Raw genomic sequence first — 22,331 nt, forward strand, 5'->3', positions numbered from 1 at the left:
TTGGGGAAGTTGTTCCTCAGACCTTCCTAGCACTCACATTGAAGGAAGTGTGTCGATATCTTTTATCGTTTAGCTAGGAAAAAGGTTTGTTCGGGGGTAACAAATCTGTCCGAACCCCAAAATCAAGATTTTGACAATTATACACTTTTTTACATCGTCACCACGCCTAGACGAAATATTGTAGAAATATGAACGTTACACCAGTTGTAGTCCAAAGATGGCTGACGCTCACGGTGAAAGAATTTTTTGAATACCTAATACGGTTTTGGCTCACCGCTCGTTTGTTCGGAGGGAAAGTTTTGCTTTTGAGAGTTCTGCTCTACCATTGTGCTGCATGTTAATCAATGAGACCAGCAGGATTTCTCAAACCTTTTTATTCCTCCTTCCCATTAAGGTTGTGAATGAGCTACATCCATGAAAGTTACCCCAAACGGAGACAAAGGATAGCTCTCGCTTAGACTGAAAGAATTTTTTAGATACCATTTACGGTTTGTCTTCAGCACTCGTTTGTTCGGAGCTGATAATCCCATTCAAAAAAGCCTGAGAACTAAGGAACGAAAGTGATGCGCATGTCTCTCTGTCACTGACAGGCTCGTTAACGTCGTCAAGGTAACCATGCTTCAAAGAGATTTTACCTCCACCACTTTATACAGCACATTTTAATCTAATGGAGGGAGACAACACTGATTTAACATTAGGAAGTGGATACAATATGACTACTGGCCATGACCCTTCCCTTCACACGCAACCCTGATAGACTTTCAAAATAAGACTCCGGGGACCCTTCAAAATAAAAGCTCCTACATTAAACTCATATTTTTTTCCCAGCATATGGCTCAACATTATGACCCAAACTCAACCACTTTTTTAAAAATGAGACTCTAGGGGTTTTTCAAAACACACCCCACAGCAAATTTCAAAATAAAAGCCTCCCATTGCCACTTCATCTACTGCCCTAATAACAGGGGAAAGAGTGATTTAATGATTGGAAAGTCATCAAGTATCACTGCTGGGTCTGACCCTTTTCTCAACACACAACCATGCTAGACTTTCAAAATAAGACTCCAGTGACCCTACAAAATAAAAGCCTCTATATTATACTTGTGTATTAATTGATGCAAATGGCTCAGCATTATGACCCAAACTCTACCAGCTTGTTTCTATTAGACTCTAGGGACCTTTTCAAAACATACCCAGGAGCGAATTTCACAATAAAAGTCTCCCATTTACGCTCTAATACAGCATCTATTCACCCAATAACATGGAAAACCAGTGATTTCATATTTAGAAATGGATTCTATATCACTGCAGGGCATGACCCTTCCCTTGACACACATCCATGATAGACTTTCAAAATAAGACTAAAGGGAACCTACAAAATAAAAGCCTCTTCCTTACGCACACTCATTCATTGTGCCGTATGGCTTGTAGCTATGACCCAAACTCAACCAATTTCTTCAAATTACACTACCAAGGCCTGTTGACCACACACCTAAGTGCATATTTCTTAATCAGGTTCTAAGATTTACACTGTAATAAAGCATCTGCTAACCTTGTAACATGCAGCCTAAGCCTGCCAACGGTGCTGTCATCAACACAGTGGCTCATAACATGCAGGTTAGATTTTTTGATAAATTCAGCTCCTTAAGTTTTATTAGCTCTCTTTTTATAAGCTTCTCTCTCTGTCCTTCCTGTGCTTCTTATGGTCAGTCTTGTACTTTGGTTTGTGGATTTTCAAGCTTCTAAGGATGACACTGTTTTCTCTATGCTGATCAACTGACACATTTTAATTAATTTCAAATTTTTTTTACAAGTCTTGACATTTCCACATATGATTTCAGACTTTAATACTTATTATACATATTCAACATTTATCTTCCTATCCTTAAGCTACTCATTTTTTTCTTCAACTAGTTAAGATTCAACTTTTTTACTGTTTATGTTACCGTTTTTGCTATTTTATAAAATTTCTGCATATTTTTTCCAATTTTGGCTTGATTCTGCTCTCTTTCTGGAAAGGCATTAAGCTTTTCTGCTTGCTGTTAATTCATAACATGTCTGCCATGTTTCTGCTGTTGGCTTCAGCTACTTTTAAGAAACTAATTAGACATTTTTTGCTATTCCATACCATTTCAGCAGCTTTGACTTTAATTTTTTTCAGCTTGTTTCTGCCATTTTAACCTTACAGCTTACAGTTTAGCGTACAGCATTCACACTGCATTTTCGCAGGAAATGCAACTTTTTCTAGTTCTAATTGTTGCTCATTAGAGAGTTTCTGGATATTTAGGGGCGTGGCTTATGCTTGAGGGTTAGTCATGTAATTAGATAATAGCCACACAATTCTTTGACCTCATCAACATTTCTCCTGATCTTCTTTTATTTGTTTATTTTTATGTGTATTTCCTACTTGTATCGTTTATATTTTTGAAGTAAATGGTTGAACCTAATGGAGAGGATCCTGCTTGGAGGATCACAGAGGAGAAAATAACGTCACGCTTCAGGAATTTATAGAATGGAAGCAAAAAACTATTAAAGAGACAAAGGGAGACCTTCAAGCTGAAGGAACATCGGTGTCGGATCACAGCATCCATCTCTGTTTGAGTCAAAGTGGACTCAAAAGGAGACGACAAAGGAAACAACAGCCAGGAAACTGATGTTCCTTCATCATTCTGCTTCATTCTATCTCTATAGTTCTGCTGCTATAGGCTTAGACTGCTGGAGGACATAGGGACCCCTTTTTCATCATTCTGCTTCATTCTATCTCTATTCTCCCACTCTGCAGAATCTGTTAGTTCAATCTCTAACGTTCTGCTCCCTCTGCTTTTTCTCATAGTAGCTTCATCTGGTCTGTTCCTGTTTGGCTGTGACTCCATCCTGGAGAGAAATATCAGCTGTGCTGCTGCCATCAACACCTTTGTTTCTAGATGTTGGAGCTTGGCCTGTTTTCCAGTGTAGTCCTGTTTCTCTGACTGTGACTAACTGGATGTGCTCTCTTCATCCTCTGACATGGGAGCTGGCTCGGAGCTCGTCTGCCTGGCTGTGTGTTTCCTGGACGGGGCCGCCTGTGGAGCTGGTTGACAGTTGCCTTTTGTATCTATGCTTCTTTTTCTATGTCTGCTTCTGTCTCCTTGAACCCCAGTGGGCCTCAGCAGATGGCCGCTCACACTGAGCCTGGTTCTGCTGGAGGTTTCTTCCTGTTCAAAGGGAGTTTTTCCTCTCCACTGTCGCTACAAGCATGCTTAGTGTGAGGGATTGCTGAAGAGTCAATGAGTCGATGCAATCAGCTGGTTTTCCTTAGATAGAAAACTTTGAATCAATCTGACTGGATGATCTGGTGAACTGGAAAGTGACCTGAGATGACATGATGTGATAAACTGAATTCAAATGAATTCAATTCATTGGACCAAACTAAATGTTGACCAGAAACAAAGCTTCTAGGTCCTAGAATCTAGAAGAACATTGTCTGGACAGAGGAGACAAACATGGAGCTTCATGCCAACAACATGAGCTCTATGTTCACAGAAAAATGAAGCAGTTCCAGAAAAGAAGAAACATGGAGGAGGCTGTGTCATGCTGTGGGCTGCTTTGCTTCATCTGAATCCCTGCAGGGTCCATTAAAATCTCCAGACTATCAGGGATCATAGAGAGAAATGAGCTGCAGGGTCAGGATGCTTGGTCTGCAGCAGGTCAAAGGTCAGAGCTAGAAACAGCCACGAGCGGCTGAGAGGGAAACACTGGACTGTTCTGAAGGGGCCCCTAGGGGCCCCGATCTCCACCCTACTGAGCATCTCTGGAAGGAGCTGAAACAGGAAAATTCTCCTGGATGAGGAGCAGAGGAGAATAACTGCTGGGAGGAGCAGAGGGCTGATTGACAGGAACAGGAACCAATCATGGCAGATATTGACTCTATGTCTGAGTTTCATTTGTTATTATCAGATATTCTTTTATTTGTTAATTATTTAGTCAGATGGGAGACATTTCCTTGATCCATGTGAGGATTTTCTTTCATCAAACAAGGAGACCAACTGTTGGTCCACCTATATGTGATAATGAGAGGCTACCATCCTACAATAAGACCAAATGTAACTTAAGAAGATATTGTAAAAGCTTTAAAATAACATTTTCATGTTTAAATAAATGTTTAAGTTTGACTTTGTTGACCTTTACCAAGCCTACAGAGCTGTAATCTCAACTAGTTTCCTTTCTCCAGGATGACCTATAACGCTTAGCTGTAGTTCCTGGTGTGTCCACAGGGGGCGGTGTCAGCCGCGCCCTTTGCTGCTTTAAGCGCGTCCGGTCACGTGCTTCCTGTTAGCTCCGTGTGTTGCTCTGTGCAGAGCTAGCTAACTTAACCTGTTGGCGCTTTTTAAAGCAGTGAGATAAAGTTTGCTTGATGGCGACAGGAGCAGTTTCAGCCTCTCCGCTTTTAGCTGCGTCTAAAGAAAAGCTTTTAATTAGTTTATATTTTTAGTTTATCGGTGTTTGATCGACTGGAAGGAGGTGAGTGAAGCTGCTTCTCACCGTTAATCAGAAGATTCAAGAAACAATCCAGGATTTACAGTCCGGGAAACATTTACAGACTTTTATTAAACATCCTGAATTAATAAAAACTTTATTAACTTCTTCATCCCAGAAACCAGCTTAGAAACGTTTTAAAAACTAAGGTTTAGGAGCAAATCCTCCTAAAAATGATATTTAAACCTGTTTTATTTTATTGGACATTTAAACAGTCAGATTTTCAGCTCTCCTCTGGTTTCTATGGAGGACCAATCCTGCCAGAATTAAAAATAAATACAGAAATAAATAAATGCTCCAAAAATTATTAGCATACAATTAATTGCCCCCTCCAAAAAAATACAATAAACAAATAAAAGTAGGTAGAAATTAAATTATACAGTGAGGCATAATTGTATATATATATATTATCTTTTAATTAGCTTCTTAGTTTTTTTTGCCTTTGTAATAATTACCTTGTTTATTTATTGTCCGTTATAATCTTCAACTTTATTACTTATTTCTTTAAGAATTTATTTATGTGCATGTTATAATATTTTTGTCTGTTTTATTCTTCTATTTTTTTACCCTATTTATTTCTTCCATGCTGTTTATTTCTGCCTTTGGTTTTTCCATTTCTGCTTCATTATGCAAATGAGGGGCGTGGCTTAGAGGGTCACCTTCTGCCCATTGATTAGTCGGTCACAGTCACAACAAACGGACCTCAGCTGGATGGTCGTTTGGGGCATGGCGCGTGTTTCTAAGTAACCTGACATCTGACTGTTGTCAGGTTAGTTTCTCAGCTGCTTGTGGAGAAATGTCCGGGGCCGTGAGTAGCGAGGAAACAGGAAGCGATTCTTATGGGATGGAAGAAGGAAATAGTGACAATGAAGAAGGTTGGAAGATAGCAACGTCAAAAAATGATAAAAAGCAGAGATCAGTTAAAGGGGAGTCCAGTTCAGAACATTCAAGTGATGATCGATCCATACATTCCACAGCAAAACAAAATGAATACAAACTCGTATTCAAACTTGTTAGAATCTATGTCTGCTTCTGTCTCCTTGAACCCCAGTGGGCCTCAGCAGATGGCCGCTCACACTGAGCCTGGTTCTGCTGGAGGTTTCTTCCTGTTCAAAGGGAGTTTTTCCTCTCCACTGTCGCTACAAGCATGCTTAGTGTGAGGGATTGCTGAAGAGTCAATGAGTCGATGCAATCAGCTGGTTTTCCTTAGATAGAAAACTTTGAATCAATCTGACTGGATGATCTTTTACAAATTCAAAAAAGTATTGATACTGAAACGTTGTATCCGGATACAATACTCATTTTTAAAAGTATCGTTACAGTGCTACCACCAATGGCACCTAAGCAGTCATTCACCTAAGGTGCAGAATAGAGGAAAATGCACTTTCTGAACACTGTGTGATTGAATAATTCTACACTTTTCAGTTTCAGACTTTTTTTTTTGTAAGAGGTGCAGCTGCTGAGAATTATTTTTGTTTTTTTAACCGGTATGGCTCGTGTCATTGCTATGTGTGCAAAGCATAGCCAAGGAAGAAACACTTAATTTTAATTTTATAAGTTTTTCATCAACCTTGCCTAATATTGTGCACAGCCTACAACCTTTATTGTCTTTATTTATTAATGAAAATATTTCGGTTGAATTATCCTTGTGGTATCGAAAATGGTATCGAGTGTCAAATATTTTCCTTAGTATCGTATCGAGTTGAAAAGTTTAGTATTGTGACAACCCTACTGCAGAGACGGCGCCCAGCAAGGCAAAGCTATTCGGATTAACAAGATGGAGGGAAAAGAGTTCAGTGCAGCTTAATGGAGAACAAAACCATCAGCAGGGGAGTCATTGGAGGAGTTCCTCTAAGAGTTTCTGAAAAAGAAATTCTAGAAAACATAAGCGGTGAAAAAGTAAAAGAAGTAAAACGATTAAAAACAACAAGAAACGGAGAAAGATCTGACAGTTTATCGGTATTAATTAAATTTGAAGAAGAGCAATTAACCAGCAAAGCATTCATTGGTTACATCAGCTATAACGTTAAAATCTACAATCTAATTGCTAAAAATTTGGACGCATAGCAGCAGTTTGTAAAGGAAACAGAGGTGTGGAAGGTGTGCAGGAGAGCATGAGTACAGAAAATGTGGAAAAGAAGCTGAAATCAAATGCTGTAACTGTGGAGGAGAACAAACTGCTGCTTATGGCAGCTGTGAAGTGAGCAGAAATTAGAGCTCAGAATAACTTAAGCTGAAGCTGCAAAAAAAAATCCCATCTCAGTTAGAAAAAATCAAACCAACAGTTCAACACACGGCAGATTCCAAACCTCTGGAGAAATGCCCCAAAATTTGAGAAAATTCACTGATTGTTAAAAAGATTTTGTTCTATTCATGGTTGAAGTGATCAGCTGTAGTGCACGACAAAAAACCCGAAAAAAAAAAAAAATAGTGAAAGCTGCAGAAAAATCACTGGAAGTTAAAGATTTAAACTGGGAAATGGTTGGAAGCATGATGGGAAAACCAGTCGGACCATCAGAAACTGGCAGAGTGACGATAAATTAAAATTATAAAGGCAAATGTGATTTAGTAGTTATGTTGGGTTAAGTTATACGGGTTTTTTGTTTGTTTCTGGGGTGAATGGTTTCCTGTTTCCTTGCTTTACTCCAGATCAGTTGGTGGCGGTGATGCGCTTCTCACCAGTTTGCCAACCGCCATAAAACCTCACAAGAAGAAGAAGTCACAACAAACATGGCTGCCTATGGCTGGGGACGTAGCTCCATGTGACCGCTTCAGGACCCAAGCATTAGCATTGTTTTTTTCACTGACAGCTTCATAGTAGGTAGCCATGTTTGCTGTGACTGTGGCCGGCTGCTAGTTTCTCCACAGCTTCTGGTTTTAATTGGCTGGAAATTTATGTGTTCAACCAACCAATCTAATTCGGCAGTGTTTTTATCCAATCTATATTTGGGCAAACCAATACAAATGAGTCTCATTAGCCAAAAGTATAATCACAACTTCCAGAAGTCAGAGTTGGGTCTTGAACCATCAACCTTCAGAGTGAAAGTCTTACAGCTGATGCCTCCAACACAGATCTGCTGAATGCAGAGCAATACGACTCAGCACTAGAGAAACAGCTGTGTCCGATGGCCTGCACAGATATTAATCTGACCAAGATAGTTTAAACCAACTAGATTGGTTGTTTTTTCCAACCAATCTATTCTTAGAATCTATCCAACCTCTACAGTAACTCTCCTAACTCCCACATCTGGACTGAACACTGAGGCTGTTTAAATGCCTGCCGAAGTTCTTCTTTCTGAACGACTTCCTGAAGCGGTCACATGGTATCGCAGTAGCGAGGCTTCAGACATCATCAACTTTGGGTCTTGCTCAGGGACCCAGGACCTTTGGATTCCAAGCTCTATGCTCTAACCACTAGGCCTCCTCTTCCCTTGATTCTGATTGGATAATTCAGTTTTATTAAAACCAACCCAGTCTACCAACTCTCTCTTTTCTAATCTTCCTGTTTTAGTTTATTTGGTGTTGATTTCTGCCCTGATCTGTTCCTTCCTATCAGCTGATTAATTATCGTCTGCTGCGAACTCAAAGCATCACTGAACCTGCAGGATTTCCAGAAACAGGTCAGTGCAGAAAAGAACTACTTTAAATTCAAGACTGTATTTGGTATCATGTTCATCATCCATCCATCATCCATCCATCATCCATCCATCCATCATCCATCCATCCATCATCCATCCATCCATCATCCATCCATCATCCATCCATCCATCATCCATCCATCCATCATCCATCCATCCATCATCCATCCATCATCCATCCATCCATCATCCATCCATCCATCATCCATCCATCCATCCATCCATCCATCATCCATCCATCATCCATCCATCCATCATCCATCCATCATCCATCCATCCATCATCCATCCATCCATCATCCATCCATCCATCATCCATCCATCATCCATCCATCCATCATCCATCCATCCATCATCCATCCATCCATCATCCATCCATCATCCATCCATCCATCATCCATCCATCCATCATCCTTCCATCCATCATCCATCCATCATCCATCCATCCATCATCCATCCATCATCCATCCATCCATCATCCATCCATCCATCATCCATCCATCCATCATCCATCCATCATCCATCCATCATCCATCCATCATCCATCCATCATCCATCCATCCATCCATCATCCATCCATCCATCATCCATCCATCCATCATCCATCCATCCATCATCCATCCATCCATCCATGATCCATCCATCATCCATCCATCCATCATCCATCCATCCATCATCCATCCATCCATCACCCATCCATCCATCATCCATCCATCCATCCATCATCCATCCATCCATCATCCATCATCCATCCATCCATCATCCATCCATCCATCATCCATCCATCATCCATCCATCCATCATCCATCCATCCATCATCCATCCATCATCCATCCATCATCCATCCATCATCCATCCATCATCCATCCATCCATCCATCATCCATCCATCCATCATCCATCCATCATCCATCCATCCATCCATCATCCATCCATCATCCATCCATCCATCCATCCATCATCCATCCATCATCCATCCATCCATCATCCATCCATCATCCATCCATCCATCATCCATCCATCCATCCATCATCCATCCATCCATCCATCATCCATCCATCCATCATCCATCCATCATCCATCCATCATCCATCCATCATCCATCCATCATCCATCCATCCATCATCCATCCATCCATCATCCATCCATCCATCATCCATCCATCATCCATCCATCCATCATCCATCCATCATCCATCCATCCATCATCCATCCATCCATCATCCATCCATCATCCATCCATCCATCATCCATCCATCATCCATCCATCCATCATCCATCCATCATCCATCCATCCATCATCCATCCATCATCCATCCATCATCCATCCATCATCCATCCATCATCCATCCATCCATCATCCATCCATCATCCATCCATCATCCATCCATCCATCATCCATCCATCCATCATCCATCCATCATCCATCCATCCATCATCCATCCACCATCCATCCATCATCCATCCATCATCCATCCATCCATCCATCATCCATCCATCCATCATCCATCCATCATCCATCCATCATCCATCCATCATCCATCCATCATCCATCCATCCATCATCCATCCATCCATCATCCATCCATCATCCATCCATCATCCATCCATCCATCATCCATCCATCCATCATCCATCCATCATCCATCCATCCATCATCCATCCATCATCCATCCATCATCCATCCATCATCCATCCATCCATCATCCATCCATCCATCATCCATCCATCATCCATCCATCATCCATCCATCCATCCATCATCCATCCATCCATCATCCATCCATCCATCCATCCATCATCCATCCATCATCCATCCATCCATCATCCATCCATCATCCATCCATCCATCATCCATCCATCATCCATCCATCCATCATCCATTCATCCATCCATCCATCCATCATCCATCCATCATCCATCCATCATCCATCCATCCATCATCCATCCATCATCCATCCATCATCCATCCATCCATCCATCATCCATCCATCATCCATCCATCATCCATCCATCCATCCATCCATCCATCCATCATCCATCCATCCATCCATCCATCCATCATCCATCCATCCATCCATCCATCCATCCATCCATCCATCCATCCATCATCCATCCATCCATCATCCATCCATCCATCCATCATCCATCCATCATCCATCCATCATCCATCCATCATCCATCATCCATCCATCATCCATCCATCATCCATCCATCATCCATCCATCATCCATCATCCATCCATCATCCATCCATCATCCATCCATCCATCCATCCATCCATCCATCCATCCATCCATCCATCCATCCATCCATCCATCCATCCATCCATCCATCATCATCATCATCTTTCCCTGGTTTTATGTGATCTTCATATTTTCTTTGTAATTATTGATCCCAAACCAGTAAGAACTGGATAAATAGAAATTAACATTAGAATGAATAATTTTGGTGTCTTTGGACTAAATAGTTTCTGTTGCTGCAGGTAAAGCGGCTGCGGCGCCATGGCTCAGCTGGAACAATGGGTCAACGACCGTCTGCACGACATCCTGGGTCTGAGCGACCGCTACGTCTCCCAGTTCATGATCGGCATCGCTCGCAAAGCGTCCAGCCCAGAGGACCTGGTGAGCCGCCTGGAGCAGACGGGGACCATAGACATTGACCAGAGTGTCACCGCCTTCGCCAAGGAGCTGTTTGAGAAGGTATCTAACGGGATGGGGGCAGGGTCAGATACCAGGGGCGGGCTCAGATACCAGGGGCAGACATGGAGGAAAACACTGGTTCTACTGAGAAATGGTGGTTAACAGCCAGGAAAGCAGTGTTAGTAATATTAGCTGAGCAGTAACTCCTGCGTTCTGCTGCAGATTCCTCGCCAGCAGGTGGTGGAGAAGCCGTCTAAAGCGGTGGAGCGGATGGCCATAGAGATGGAGAGGAAGAATCGGACATACACGCTGCTGGAGGACAGCGACAGCGGAGAAGAGGAGGCCAGGGACAGACCGGCGGGGAAGAAGAAGAAGAGCAAGGAGGAGAAGAGAGGAAGCAAGAGGAAGAACATCAGACAGAAGAAAGGAAGCGAGTCGAGCGACGATGAAACTGAGAGGAGGTGAAGGTCGGAGCAGGAGATCCTGAAGCTGCAGCTTTTCCCTGCTTCTAACAGCAACTCTGTGATCTCAGGGGCCTTTCTGTCCAAGACGAACGCCGATCCATGAAGGAGGAGGAGGAGGAGGAGGAGGAGTGGGAGAAGGAGGAGAGGGAGCGGCAGCAGGACATAAAGGCCAGAGACGAATTCGCTCAGAGAGTGAGGGAGAAGGACAAGGAGAAGACCCGGAACATCGCCGAGCGGACGGATAAGAAGGTGGGAGACACTGTTTATAGAGGAGAAGGCGGCGCCCCCTACAGGTGGAGGCTTCATCTCCTCCTGCTTCTCTCCTCAGGCTTATGAAGAAGCTCAGAAACGGCTGAAGATGGCTGAAGATGACCAGAAGAACATGGTTAGTCCAATCCGTCTCCAGTTTGGGGTATTTCCAGGTTTTAGTCTCGTTCTAAAGTTGGCGTGTCTGCGTTCAGGTCCCGGAGCTGAGAAAGCGTTCCCGCTGGGAATACCTGAAGAAGAGAGAGGCAGAGAAGCTGGAGGACCTGGAGGCGGAGATCCTGGATGAGGAGTACCTGTTCTCCACAGAGGAGCTGACAGAGAAGGAAAGGAAAGACCTGGAGTACAAGCGGACGCTCCGAGATCTGGCCAAGGATTACAAGAAGGCCGGAGCCAAGGAGCAGGAGGAGAGGAAGAACAGGTACTACATGCCGGAGGAGAAGAGGAGCAAGGTGAGAGGAGAGCGTTACCTCCTGAAGATGGCAGAGAGAAAACCCGGTTGGACTAACAGACCTTCTTCCATCTGCTAGGAGGTTCCTCAGAGGGAGCTGGAGCTGGAGGAAACCCCCATGGAGCTGGGAGGAGAACAGGGCCGCTGGGAGGAGGAGAGGCTGAAGACGGCCTCCCTCAGCTTCGGAGCCAAGAAGGAGCGAGAGCTGGGTCTGAAGGAGGAGCAGGAGAGGTACCAGCTGATCCTGGAGGAGGAGGAGATGATCGACTTCGTCAGCACAGCCATCACCATGAAGGGAACGCGCTCCGACAAGGTGAGGAGGAAGGACCTGTTCACCGGGACCTGTTCACTAGAACAAGGAGCTGTTCACCAGGACCTGTTCACCAGGACCTGTCAGGACCTGTTAACTAGAACAAGGACCTGTTCACCAGAACCTGTTAACTAGAACAAGTACCTGTTCACCAGGACCTGTTAACTAGAACAAGTACCTGTTCACCAGAACCTGTTCACTAGAACAAGGACCTTTTCACCAGGACCTGTTAACTAGAACAAGTACCTGTTCACCAGGACCTGTTAACTAGAACAAGGACCTGTTCACTAGGACAAGGACCTGTTCACCAGGACCTGTCAGGACCTGTTAACTAGAACAAGGACCTGTTCACCAGAACCTGTTCACTAGAACAAGGACCTTTTCACCAGGACCTGTTAACTAGAACAAGTACCTGTTCACCAGGACCTGTTAACTAGAACAAGTACCTGTTCACCAGGACCTGTTAACTAGAACAAGGACCTGTTCACTAGAACAAGGACCTTTTCACCAGGACCTGTTAACTAGAACAAGTACCTGTTCACCAGGACCTGTTAACTAGAACAAGGACCTGTTCACTAGGACAAGGACCTGTTCACCAGGACCTGTCAGGACCTGTTAACTAGAACAAGGACCTGTTCACCAGAACCTGTTCACTAGAACAAGGACCTTTTCACCAGGACCTGTTAACTAGAACAAGGACCTGTTCACCAGAACCTGTTCACTAGAACAAGGACCTTTTCACCAGGACCTGTTAACTAGAACAAGTACCTGTTCACCAGGACCTGTTAACTAGAACAAGTACCTGTTCACCAGGACCTGTTAACTAGAACAAGGACCTGTTCACCATTGCCTGTTCACCAGAGACTGTTCACCAGGACCTGTTCACTACCTGTTAACTAGAACAAGGACCTTTTCCCTAGAACCAGGACCTATTCACCAGGACCTGTTTACTAGAACCAGGTCCTGTTCACTAACACTAGGAACTGTTCACAAGAGGTAGGGCCTGTTCGTGAGAACCAGAAGCGGTTCATCAGGACCCGTTCATTAGAACCAGGTCCTGTTCACCAGAACATCTCCAGTTCACGGGGTTGATTGTGAGCTCTGATCTAGCTGAGCTACCTCCCACTGAATGTTCAGCTTCTTGTTCAGACTAGATGATGTCAGTTTTCTAATGCTGCGTTCAGGAGGAGGAGCAGCAGGCGCTGTCTCAGGCCGAGCTGAAGAAGCGCTCCATGCAGGAGGTCCGCCGCAGCCTGCCCATCTTCCCCTACAGAGACGACCTGCTGGCTGCCATCCATGAGCACCAGATCCTGGTCATCGAGGGCGAGACTGGCTCAGGGAAGACCACCCAGATCCCTCAGTACCTCCTGGAAGACGTGAGTTCCAGCGGCCATCATAACCGGGTTCTCTTCACTCTGACAGTGGAGGAAGCGTTTAGCCAGGATCCGTGGTATCAGGTGGGTCCGTGTCTCTAACTGCCGCCGTCTTTCAGGGCTACACCAAAGGAGGGATGAAGATCGGCTGCACTCAGCCTCGCAGGGTGGCCGCCATGTCTGTGGCGGCCCGGGTGGCAGAGGAGATGAGCGTGAAGCTTGGCAACGAGGTGAGCCCGCCGCCAGCAGAACCTGGGGCGTGAGAATGTTCTGGAGGCGTGGCTCAGTGACGGTCTGCTTCCTGCCGTCCTCCAGGTGGGGTACAGCATTCGCTTTGAGGACTGCACCTCTGAGCGGACCGTCCTGAAGTACATGACGGACGGGATGCTGCTGAGAGAGTTCCTGACAGAACCGGACCTGGCCTCCTACAGGTACGCTGCTGGAGCCAGATAGGCAGGTCTGTGTGCTTCCTCTGCAGGCCTGGAGGGGGCGCCACTGACCTGGACACTCCGTTCTACTCCCTGAATGTTTCAGACCTACAGAGCTCTCTGCGGTGAGCAGGATTTACCACTAGAGGGCGGTGCTGGGGAGAGGGAGACGGATGCGGACGTTCTGGGAGCTGAAGACATTTTGGCTTTGATGATCAGTCTGTTTGGACCGAGCCGCTTTAAAGGAATAGTACACCCAAAACATGATTAGCCTTCATTTTCTACTCCCCCCCATGCTGAACAACACTCTGGAGTACTTTTTTGATATCTCAAATGCATCTGGAGATCTGGGAGGCTTCTTGCTGTCTGCTGACATTCAAATAATGGAGGTCTATGGCGCCCGAGGCAGAAAGGTCCATAAAAGTCCACAAAAAACGTGTCAATATTCCTCCATACTGCTCGTCCAATGTATTCCAAGTGTCCTGAGTGGGTAGCGTCCAGAATTTACTCGAAACGAAGTCATTTAGAATGTTTTTAGAGCATAAACAGTAGTGTATAGGATTTCCTGAAAGCACGCACATGCGCGCTCACGACGCTACGGAAGCCGGCAGACCAAACCAGATGAAAGTGCGCATTCAGCGTCTGCTCTGCCGATAATGCAAGCGTAGAAGAAGAAATGTGCTGTTTACCTGTGCAAAGAAAGAAACAACGAAAGAAAAATATCTGAGGACTTCAGTGTTGAGGAAGAGCATGAGTTCTTTGCCGAGCTGAATGCGCTGGTTTGGTCTGCCGGCTTCCGTAGACTCGTGAACGCGCGTGTGCACGCTTTCAGGAAACCCTAACCCTAACCCTGCTTTGAACTCGGAGGTCGACTCTGAAGTTTGATAAATGCACCTCAGGTCTCCGTCTCCCCTTCAGGTCTCTCTGTCTCCAGGTCTGTCTCCAGGTCCACTGGGTTCAGCTTTTGTCTTCCGTGTTCCTCAGCCTGTGTTTCTCCTGCAGTGTGATCATCATAGACGAAGCCCACGAGCGAACGCTCCACACAGACATCCTGTTCGGCCTCATCAAAGACATCGCCAGGTTCCGACCCGACCTGAAGGTTCTGGTAGCGAGCGCCACGTTGGACACGGAGCGCTTTTCCTGCTTCTTCGATGACGCCCCTGTTTTCAGGATCCCTGGCAGGAGGTTCCCCGTCGACATCTTCTACACTAAAGTGAGTCTCCTCCTGTCGGGGTCGGCCTTCCTTTTCTCAGAGCGTAGACCCACTCAGACACACTGCAGGTCTACGAGTTCCAGTCTGCTTAGAACATAAGAATGAAATCCTCTTTCTGTTGGTTCCACCTCTGTCAGCTACAGTAGAAACAAGCGTCTCTGAAACCGAGTCGCTTTGATCGATAGGATCTGATTCCCTGGTTGTTCAGTTCAAAGCAACATCAGTTCCTCCTCCTCGTCGTCTCCTATTATCCAGAACCAGATCTCTAGCCTCAGCAGAGACTCCCAGACTCCTCCAGGCCAGCAGAGAGACACAGTCCATCCACGGTGTCCTGGTCCTCCTCCTGGTGGGACGTCCCTCTGATAAAGATGTCTGATCCTCCTCAGCTGACTCCTCTGGAGGGGAAGCAGCTCTACTCTGAGCCTCCCCCTGATGACCTAGCTCCTCACCCTCTCTCTGAGGGAGAGCCCAGCCTCCCTGCAGAGGAAGCTGGGATCCAGGATCTGGTTCTTTGGGTCCTGATCCAGATTAATGACCAGAGGTGAGGGTAGGAACGTAGAGGCTGAATCGGAGCTAAGCTGGTCCCGGTCTCAGCGGGTGGACCCTCATCGGCCCTTTGCTCTTTCCTTCCCTCCATCGTTCAGAAATCCTTCCTTTGGTCGGAGCGCCGAGTCGGAAAATCCATTAATCCGCTTCAACCCTTAAATGTTTTGATCGGTGACTAAAGGCTGCAGGTCCTCTGAGTTCCGCTTCAATGACCCCCCCACTTGGTTCTGATCCATTTGGATCCCATCTGGTCCTCCTCTGCTCCTCCTGTCCCTATACTCCTATACTCTGCTCCTCCTGTCCCTATACTCCTATACTCTGCTCCTCCTGTCCCTATACTCCTATACTCTGCTCCTCCTGTCCCTATACTCCTATACTCTGCTCCTCCTGTCCCTATACTCTGCTCCTCCTGTCCCTATACTCTGCTCCTCCTGTCCCTATACTCTGCTCCTCCTGTCCCTATACTCTGCTCCTCCTGTCCCTATACTCTGCTCCTCCTGTCCCTATACTCTGCTCCTCCTGTCCCTATACTCCTATACTCTGCTTCTCCTGTCCCTATACTCCTATACTCTGCTCCTCCTGTCCCTATACTCCTATACTCTGCTCCTCCTGTCCCTATACTCCTATACTCTGCTCCTCCTGTCCCTATACTCCTGCAGGGTTCCTCCTCTGCTCCTCCTGTCCCTATACTCCTATACTCTGCTCCTCCTGTCCCTATACTCTGCTCCTCCTGTCCCTATACTCCTATACTCTGCTTCTCCTGTCCCTATACTCTGCTCCTCCTGTCCCTATACTCCTATACTCTGCTCCTCCTGTCCCTATACTCCTATACTCTGCTCCTCCTGTCCCTATACTCCTATACTCTGCTCCTCCTGTCCCTATACTCTGCTCCTCCTGTCCCTATACTCCTATACTCTGCTCCTCCTGTCCCTATACTCTGCTCCTCCTGTCCCTATACTCCTATACTCTGCTCCTCCTGTCCCTATACTCCTATACTCTGCTCCTCCTGTCCCTATACTCTGCTCCTCCTGTCCCTATACTCCTATACTCTGCTTCTCCTGTCCCTATACTCCTATACTCTGCTCCTCCTGTCCCTATACTCCTATACTCTGCTCCTCCTGTCCCTATACTCCTATACTCTGCTCCTCCTGTCCCTATACTCTGCTCCTCCTGTCCCTATACTCCTATACTCTGCTCCTCCTGTCCCTATACTCTGCTCCTCCTGTCCCTATACTCCTATACTCTGCTCCTCCTGTCCCTATACTCTACTCTGCTCCTCCTGTCCCTATACTCCTATACTCTGCTCCTCCTGTCCCTATACTCCTATACTCTGCTCCTCCTGTCCCTATACTCCTATACTCTGCTCCTCCTGTCCCTATACTCCTATACTCTGCTCCTCCTGTCCCTATACTCTGCTCCTCCTGTCCCTATACTCCTATACTCTGCTCCTCCTGTCCCTATACTCCTATACTCTGCTCCTCCTGTCCCTATACTCTGCTCCTCCTGTCCCTATACTCCCTATACTCTGCTTCTCCTGTTCCCTATACTCCTATACTCTGCTCCTCCTGTCCCTATACTCCTTATACTCTGCTCCTCCTGTCCCTATACTCCTATACTCTGCTCCTCCTGTCCCTATACTCTGCTCCTCCTGTCCCTATACTCCTATACTCTGCTCCTCCTGTCCCTATACTCTGCTCCTCCTGTCCCTATACTCCTATACTCTGCTCCTCCTGTCCCTATACTCCTATACTCTGCTCCTCCTGTCCCTATACTCTGCTCCTCCTGTCCCTATACTCCTATACTCTGCTTCTCCTGTCCCTATACTCTGCTCCTCCTGTCCCTATACTCCTATACTCTGCTCCTCCTGTCCCTATACTCCTATACTCTGCTCCTCCTGTCCCTATACTCCTATACTCTGCTCCTCCTGTCCCTATACTCTGCTCCTCCTGTCCCTATACTCCTATACTCTGCTCCTCCTGTCCCTATACTCTGCTCCTCCTGTCCCTATACTCCTATACTCTGCTCCTCCTGTCCCTATACTCCTATACTCTGCTCCTCCTGTCCCTATACTCTGCTCCTCCTGTCCCTATACTCCTATACTCTGCTTCTCCTGTCCCTATACTCCTATACTCTGCTTCTCCTGTCCCTATACTCCTATACTCTGCTCCTCCTGTCCCTATACTCCTATACTCTGCTCCTCCTGTCCCTATACTCCTATACTCTGCTCCTCCTGTCCCTATACTCCTGCAGGGTTCCTCCTCTGCTCCTCCTGTCCCTATACTCCTATACTCTGCTCTTCCTGTCCCTATACTCTGCTCCTCCTGTCCCTATACTCTGCTCCTCCTGTCCCTATACTCCTATACTCTGCTCCTCCTGTCCCTATACTCTGCTCCTCCTGTCCCTATACTCCTATACTCTGCTCCTCCTGTCCCTATACTCCTATACTCTGCTCCTCCTGTCCCTATACTCCTATACTCTGCTCCTCCTGTCCCTATACTCCTATACTCTGCTCCTCCTGTCCCTATACTCCTATACTCTGCTCCTCCTGTCCCTATACTCCTGCAGGGTTCCTCCTCTGCTCCTCCTGTCCCTATACTCCTATACTCTGCTCTTCCTGTCCCTATACTCTGCTCCTCCTGTCCCTATACTCTGCTCCTCCTGTCCCTATACTCCTATACTCTGCTCCTCCTGTACCTATACTACTGCAGGGTTCCTCCTCTGCTCCTCCTCCTTCAGCTCAGAGTTTCCAGAACATCTGTAACCGACTTTATACCAAATACTTTTCCGTGTGTTTTGATATTTTACTGTTTTATCCCCCCCGTGTGTTTAGGCTCCAGAGGCGGACTACCTGGATGCATGTGTGGTTTCAGTGCTGCAGATCCACGTCACTCAGCCTCCAGGAGACGTTCTGGTCTTCCTCACCGGACAGGTACCATTTATAGAACAGAGTTTACAGGAAACGCTGATGAGGCGTCTGCTGGAGGCCCAGGGTTGGATTTAGGGGAATCAGAGTAACGGGGGTGAACAGACTGAGCTCTAACTTCAGGCACTGGGTTTGGCTAAGGGGGTCGACAGTCTGCCACACCTGAAATTCCTCCACGCTGCCGAACTGTTTGGGCGCTTCCGTTCAGCAATCTCCTACTTTTCCGTAACGTTACCGATGTTCTCCGTTGGATTCCCTCCAGAAGGAGCCATCTTTTTTTTTGTTGCTGTTGTTGAGTTGGCTGCTGCAGCCCAGACATAGACACAACCTAACCTGACCTGGCTCTGTTCCTATTGGTCCGTCACAGCGTCATGGCGGCGGTCTCATAACTTCTTTCACATCACATATTGTTAATATGTTATCACCCAGCTCTGCCTCCACTCATAAAGTTGCTCATCTGAATATGAGCTGCGTATTTCTAAAAAAACATTCCCTCCTGATTTTTCACATTCAAAGCTCACCTTTAATGAAAGTAATAATAAAGATCAGCTCTCAGTCTTTTTCTTCAGACTAAATGTCAGATTTTTAGTCCAAGTTTGACGATAAAATAGGTTTTAAGGTGGCGGCTGAACAGAGCTGAGGTTTGGGGATAGTTACAGCTAATCAGCTGCAGCTTTGTTGTTCATGGATTGTTTGGGAGCAGAGCAGGAAAATGTTCATGGAGCATTGGCAGTAGGTGGCGCTGTCTGACTTGGACAAACTTTAGTGTAATATTGTCCACAGATTGGTTACAAGATGACATTTGGATGCATGCAGCTGTCAGACGGTGAACGAGCAGCTTAGCATAAATGAACATTCATAAAGTGCAGCAGTGATCAGAATGTAAACAGTGAGGGAGGAAAACAACCAGGAAGTGGAAACCCAGGAAAAGATGGTCTACGTCCTCCACCTGATCGGCTTTTATTTAGGGCCATGAAGGACCCTGATGATGATCTCCTCCTGCTTTGAAGGATGTTTCTGTTAGCTCCGCCCACTCCCTGACGCCCTCTGTTTGCAGGAGGAGATCGAGGCGTGCTGCGAGATGCTGCAGGAGAGGTGCAGGCGGCTGGGGTCCAAGATCGCCGAGCTGGTCGTCCTCCCCATCTACGCCAACCTGCCGTCAGACATGCAGGCCAAGATCTTCAGCCCGACTCCCCCTGGAGCCCGGAAGGTCGGTCTAAGCTCTGTGTGGGGGTCTCTGTGGATGGCTCAGCCTCTGACCTCTGACCTCCTCTCTAAGGTGGTGGTGGCCACCAACATCGCAGAAACCTCGCTGACCATCGACGGCATCATCTACGTCATCGACCCCGGCTTCTGCAAGCAGAAGAGCTACAACGCCCGCACCGGCATGGAGTCGCTGATCGTCACGCCCTGCTCACGGGTAGTTAACCTTTGACCCCCAGCTGCTGCAGAACTAGTGATGGGAGACGAGTAGTTGGGTCAGTCAGCCTTGGTCTGCTGCTGCAGGTCCATCTGGTTACTGCCGCTGTCCTGTCTGCAGAAGAATCAGGGATCAGAGCTTCAGGGTCAGCAGGAGGACCGCCGGGTCAGGACCGCCTAGTCAGAACCCGTTGGGTAGGAAATAGCCTAGTCAGGACTAATGGTTCCGGACTGCTGAGTCAGATCGCCGAGTCAGGACCGCCTAGTCAGAACCTCTTGGGTCAGGACCGCCTAGTCAGAACCTCTTGGGTCAGGACCGCCTAGTCAGAACCCCTTGGGTCACGACCGCCTAGTCAGAACCCGTCGGGTCACGACCGCCTAGTCAGAACCCCTTGGGTCAGGACCGCCTAGTCAGAACCCGTCGGGTCACGACCGCCTAGTCAGAACCCGTCGGGTCACGACCCCCTAGTCAGAACCCCTTGGGTCAGGACCGCCTAGTCAGAACCCGTCGGGTCAGGACCGCCTAGTCAGAACCCCTTGGGTCAGGACCGCCTAGTCAGAACCCCTTGGGTCAGGACCGCCTAGTCAGAACCCCTTGGGTCAGGACCGCCTAGTCAGAACCCGTCGGGTCACGACCGCCTAGTCAGAACCCGTCGGGTCACGACCGCCTAGTCAGAACCCCTTGGGTCAGGACCGCCTAGTCAGAACCCGTCGGGTCAGGACCGCCTAGTCAGAACCCCTTGGGTCAGGACCGCCTAGTCAGAACCCGTCGGGTCACGACCCCCTAGTCAGAACCCCTTGGGTCAGGACCGCCTAGTCAGAACCCGTCGGGTCAGGACCGCCTAGTCAGAACCCGTCGGGTCAGGACCGCCTAGTCAGAACCCCTTGGGTCAGGACCGCCTAGTCAGAACCCCTTGGGTCAGGACCGCCTAGTCAGAACCCCTTGGGTCAGGACCGCCTAGTCAGAACCCGTCGGGTCAGGACCGCCTAGTCAGAACCCCTTGGGTCAGGACCGCCTAGTCAGAACCCCTTGGGTCAGGACCGCCTAGTCAGAACCCCTTGGGTCAGGACCGCCTAGTCAGAACCCCTTGGGTCAGGACCGCCTAGTCAGAACCCCTTGGGTCAGGACCGCCTAGTCAGAACCCGTCGGGTCACGACCGCCTAGTCAGAACCCGTCGGGTCACGACCGCCTAGTCAGAACCCGTCGGGTCACGACCGCCTAGTCAGAACCCGCCGGGTCACGACCGTCGGGTCAGGACTGCCTAGTTAGAACTGTCTAGTCAGAACCTGTTGGGGAGGAAACAGCCTAGTCAGGACCCCTTGGGTCAAAACCACCTAGTCAGAACCCGTCGGGTCAGGACCGCCTAGTCAGAACCCCTTGGGTCAGGACCGCCTAGTCAGAACCCCTTGGGTCAGGACCGCCTAGTCAGAACCCCTTGGGTCAAAACCACCTAGTCAGAACCCGTCGGGTCAGGACTGCTTAGTCAGAACTGTTTAGTCGGAACCAATGGTTCAGGACCACTGATTCAGATCCGCCTAGTCAGGACCGCTGAGAAACGCAGAGTTAAAACTCAGATCAAACCATCACTTCCTGTTTTAAAGCAATAAACCAAATTCCGATCGGATCGATTGACTTAAACCTGAATGAATAATTCCTGGTTGAGGATTTCTGACAGATTAACTGGAGGAAGATCTGCAGATGTATCCAAACAGAACAGGTCCATCCAGAGGTGAAGGATTCTGGTTCTGTTCACCAAGAGATCAACGGGTTTCTGTGAGAAATGAAGATGGTCCTGGAGCTCCTCACACCATACATCTTCATCATGAGGAAGAGGCATCTTCACGTTCTTCTGGTTTCATTAAACCGTTTCTGCTCTGTGTCCTGCTGCCAGGCCTCAGCCAATCAGAGAGCGGGACGAGCAGGCAGAGTGGCTGCTGGGAAATGTTTCCGCCTCTACACGGCCTGGGCCTTCAAGCACGAGATGGAGGAGACCACTGTTCCCGAGATCCAGAGGACCAACCTGGGGAATGTGGTGCTGCTGCTGAAGAGCTTAGGTGAAGAGAGATGTTCTAGGCTCCATGTTGGTCTGCGGCATGTCCTCCAGCTGCAGAGGAGATGTTCTAGGCTCCATGTTGGTCTGCGGCATGTCC

The 22,331-nt window shown here is 47.4% G+C and overlaps 1 protein-coding gene across 1 annotated transcript in view; it reads left to right on the forward strand.

The window, feature by feature from the left end:
* Positions 1–8,067: 8,067 nt before the first annotated feature.
* The window catches only part of dhx16 (DEAH (Asp-Glu-Ala-His) box polypeptide 16), a 33,570-nt gene continuing 19,306 nt past the window's right edge, over positions 8,068–22,331 (forward strand). Inside the window, exons 1-15 of the mRNA XM_038307650.1 lie at positions 8,068–8,135; positions 10,633–10,849; positions 11,012–11,250; positions 11,322–11,502; positions 11,582–11,638; positions 11,715–11,969; positions 12,048–12,281; positions 13,463–13,654; positions 13,771–13,881; positions 13,967–14,082; positions 15,082–15,292; positions 18,669–18,767; positions 19,819–19,971; positions 20,041–20,181; positions 22,073–22,235. Of these exons, the coding sequence (XP_038163578.1) occupies positions 10,652–10,849; positions 11,012–11,250; positions 11,322–11,502; positions 11,582–11,638; positions 11,715–11,969; positions 12,048–12,281; positions 13,463–13,654; positions 13,771–13,881; positions 13,967–14,082; positions 15,082–15,292; positions 18,669–18,767; positions 19,819–19,971; positions 20,041–20,181; positions 22,073–22,235 (2,350 nt within the window). The 5' untranslated portion in view covers positions 8,068–8,135; positions 10,633–10,651. The remainder of the gene's footprint in view (positions 8,136–10,632; positions 10,850–11,011; positions 11,251–11,321; positions 11,503–11,581; positions 11,639–11,714; positions 11,970–12,047; positions 12,282–13,462; positions 13,655–13,770; positions 13,882–13,966; positions 14,083–15,081; positions 15,293–18,668; positions 18,768–19,818; positions 19,972–20,040; positions 20,182–22,072; positions 22,236–22,331) is intronic.

This window comes from Cyprinodon tularosa, unplaced genomic scaffold (assembly GCF_016077235.1).
Source record: "Cyprinodon tularosa strain WSP-4 unplaced genomic scaffold, ASM1607723v1 ctg618, whole genome shotgun sequence".
Lineage (NCBI taxonomy): Eukaryota > Metazoa > Chordata > Actinopteri > Cyprinodontiformes > Cyprinodontidae > Cyprinodon > Cyprinodon tularosa.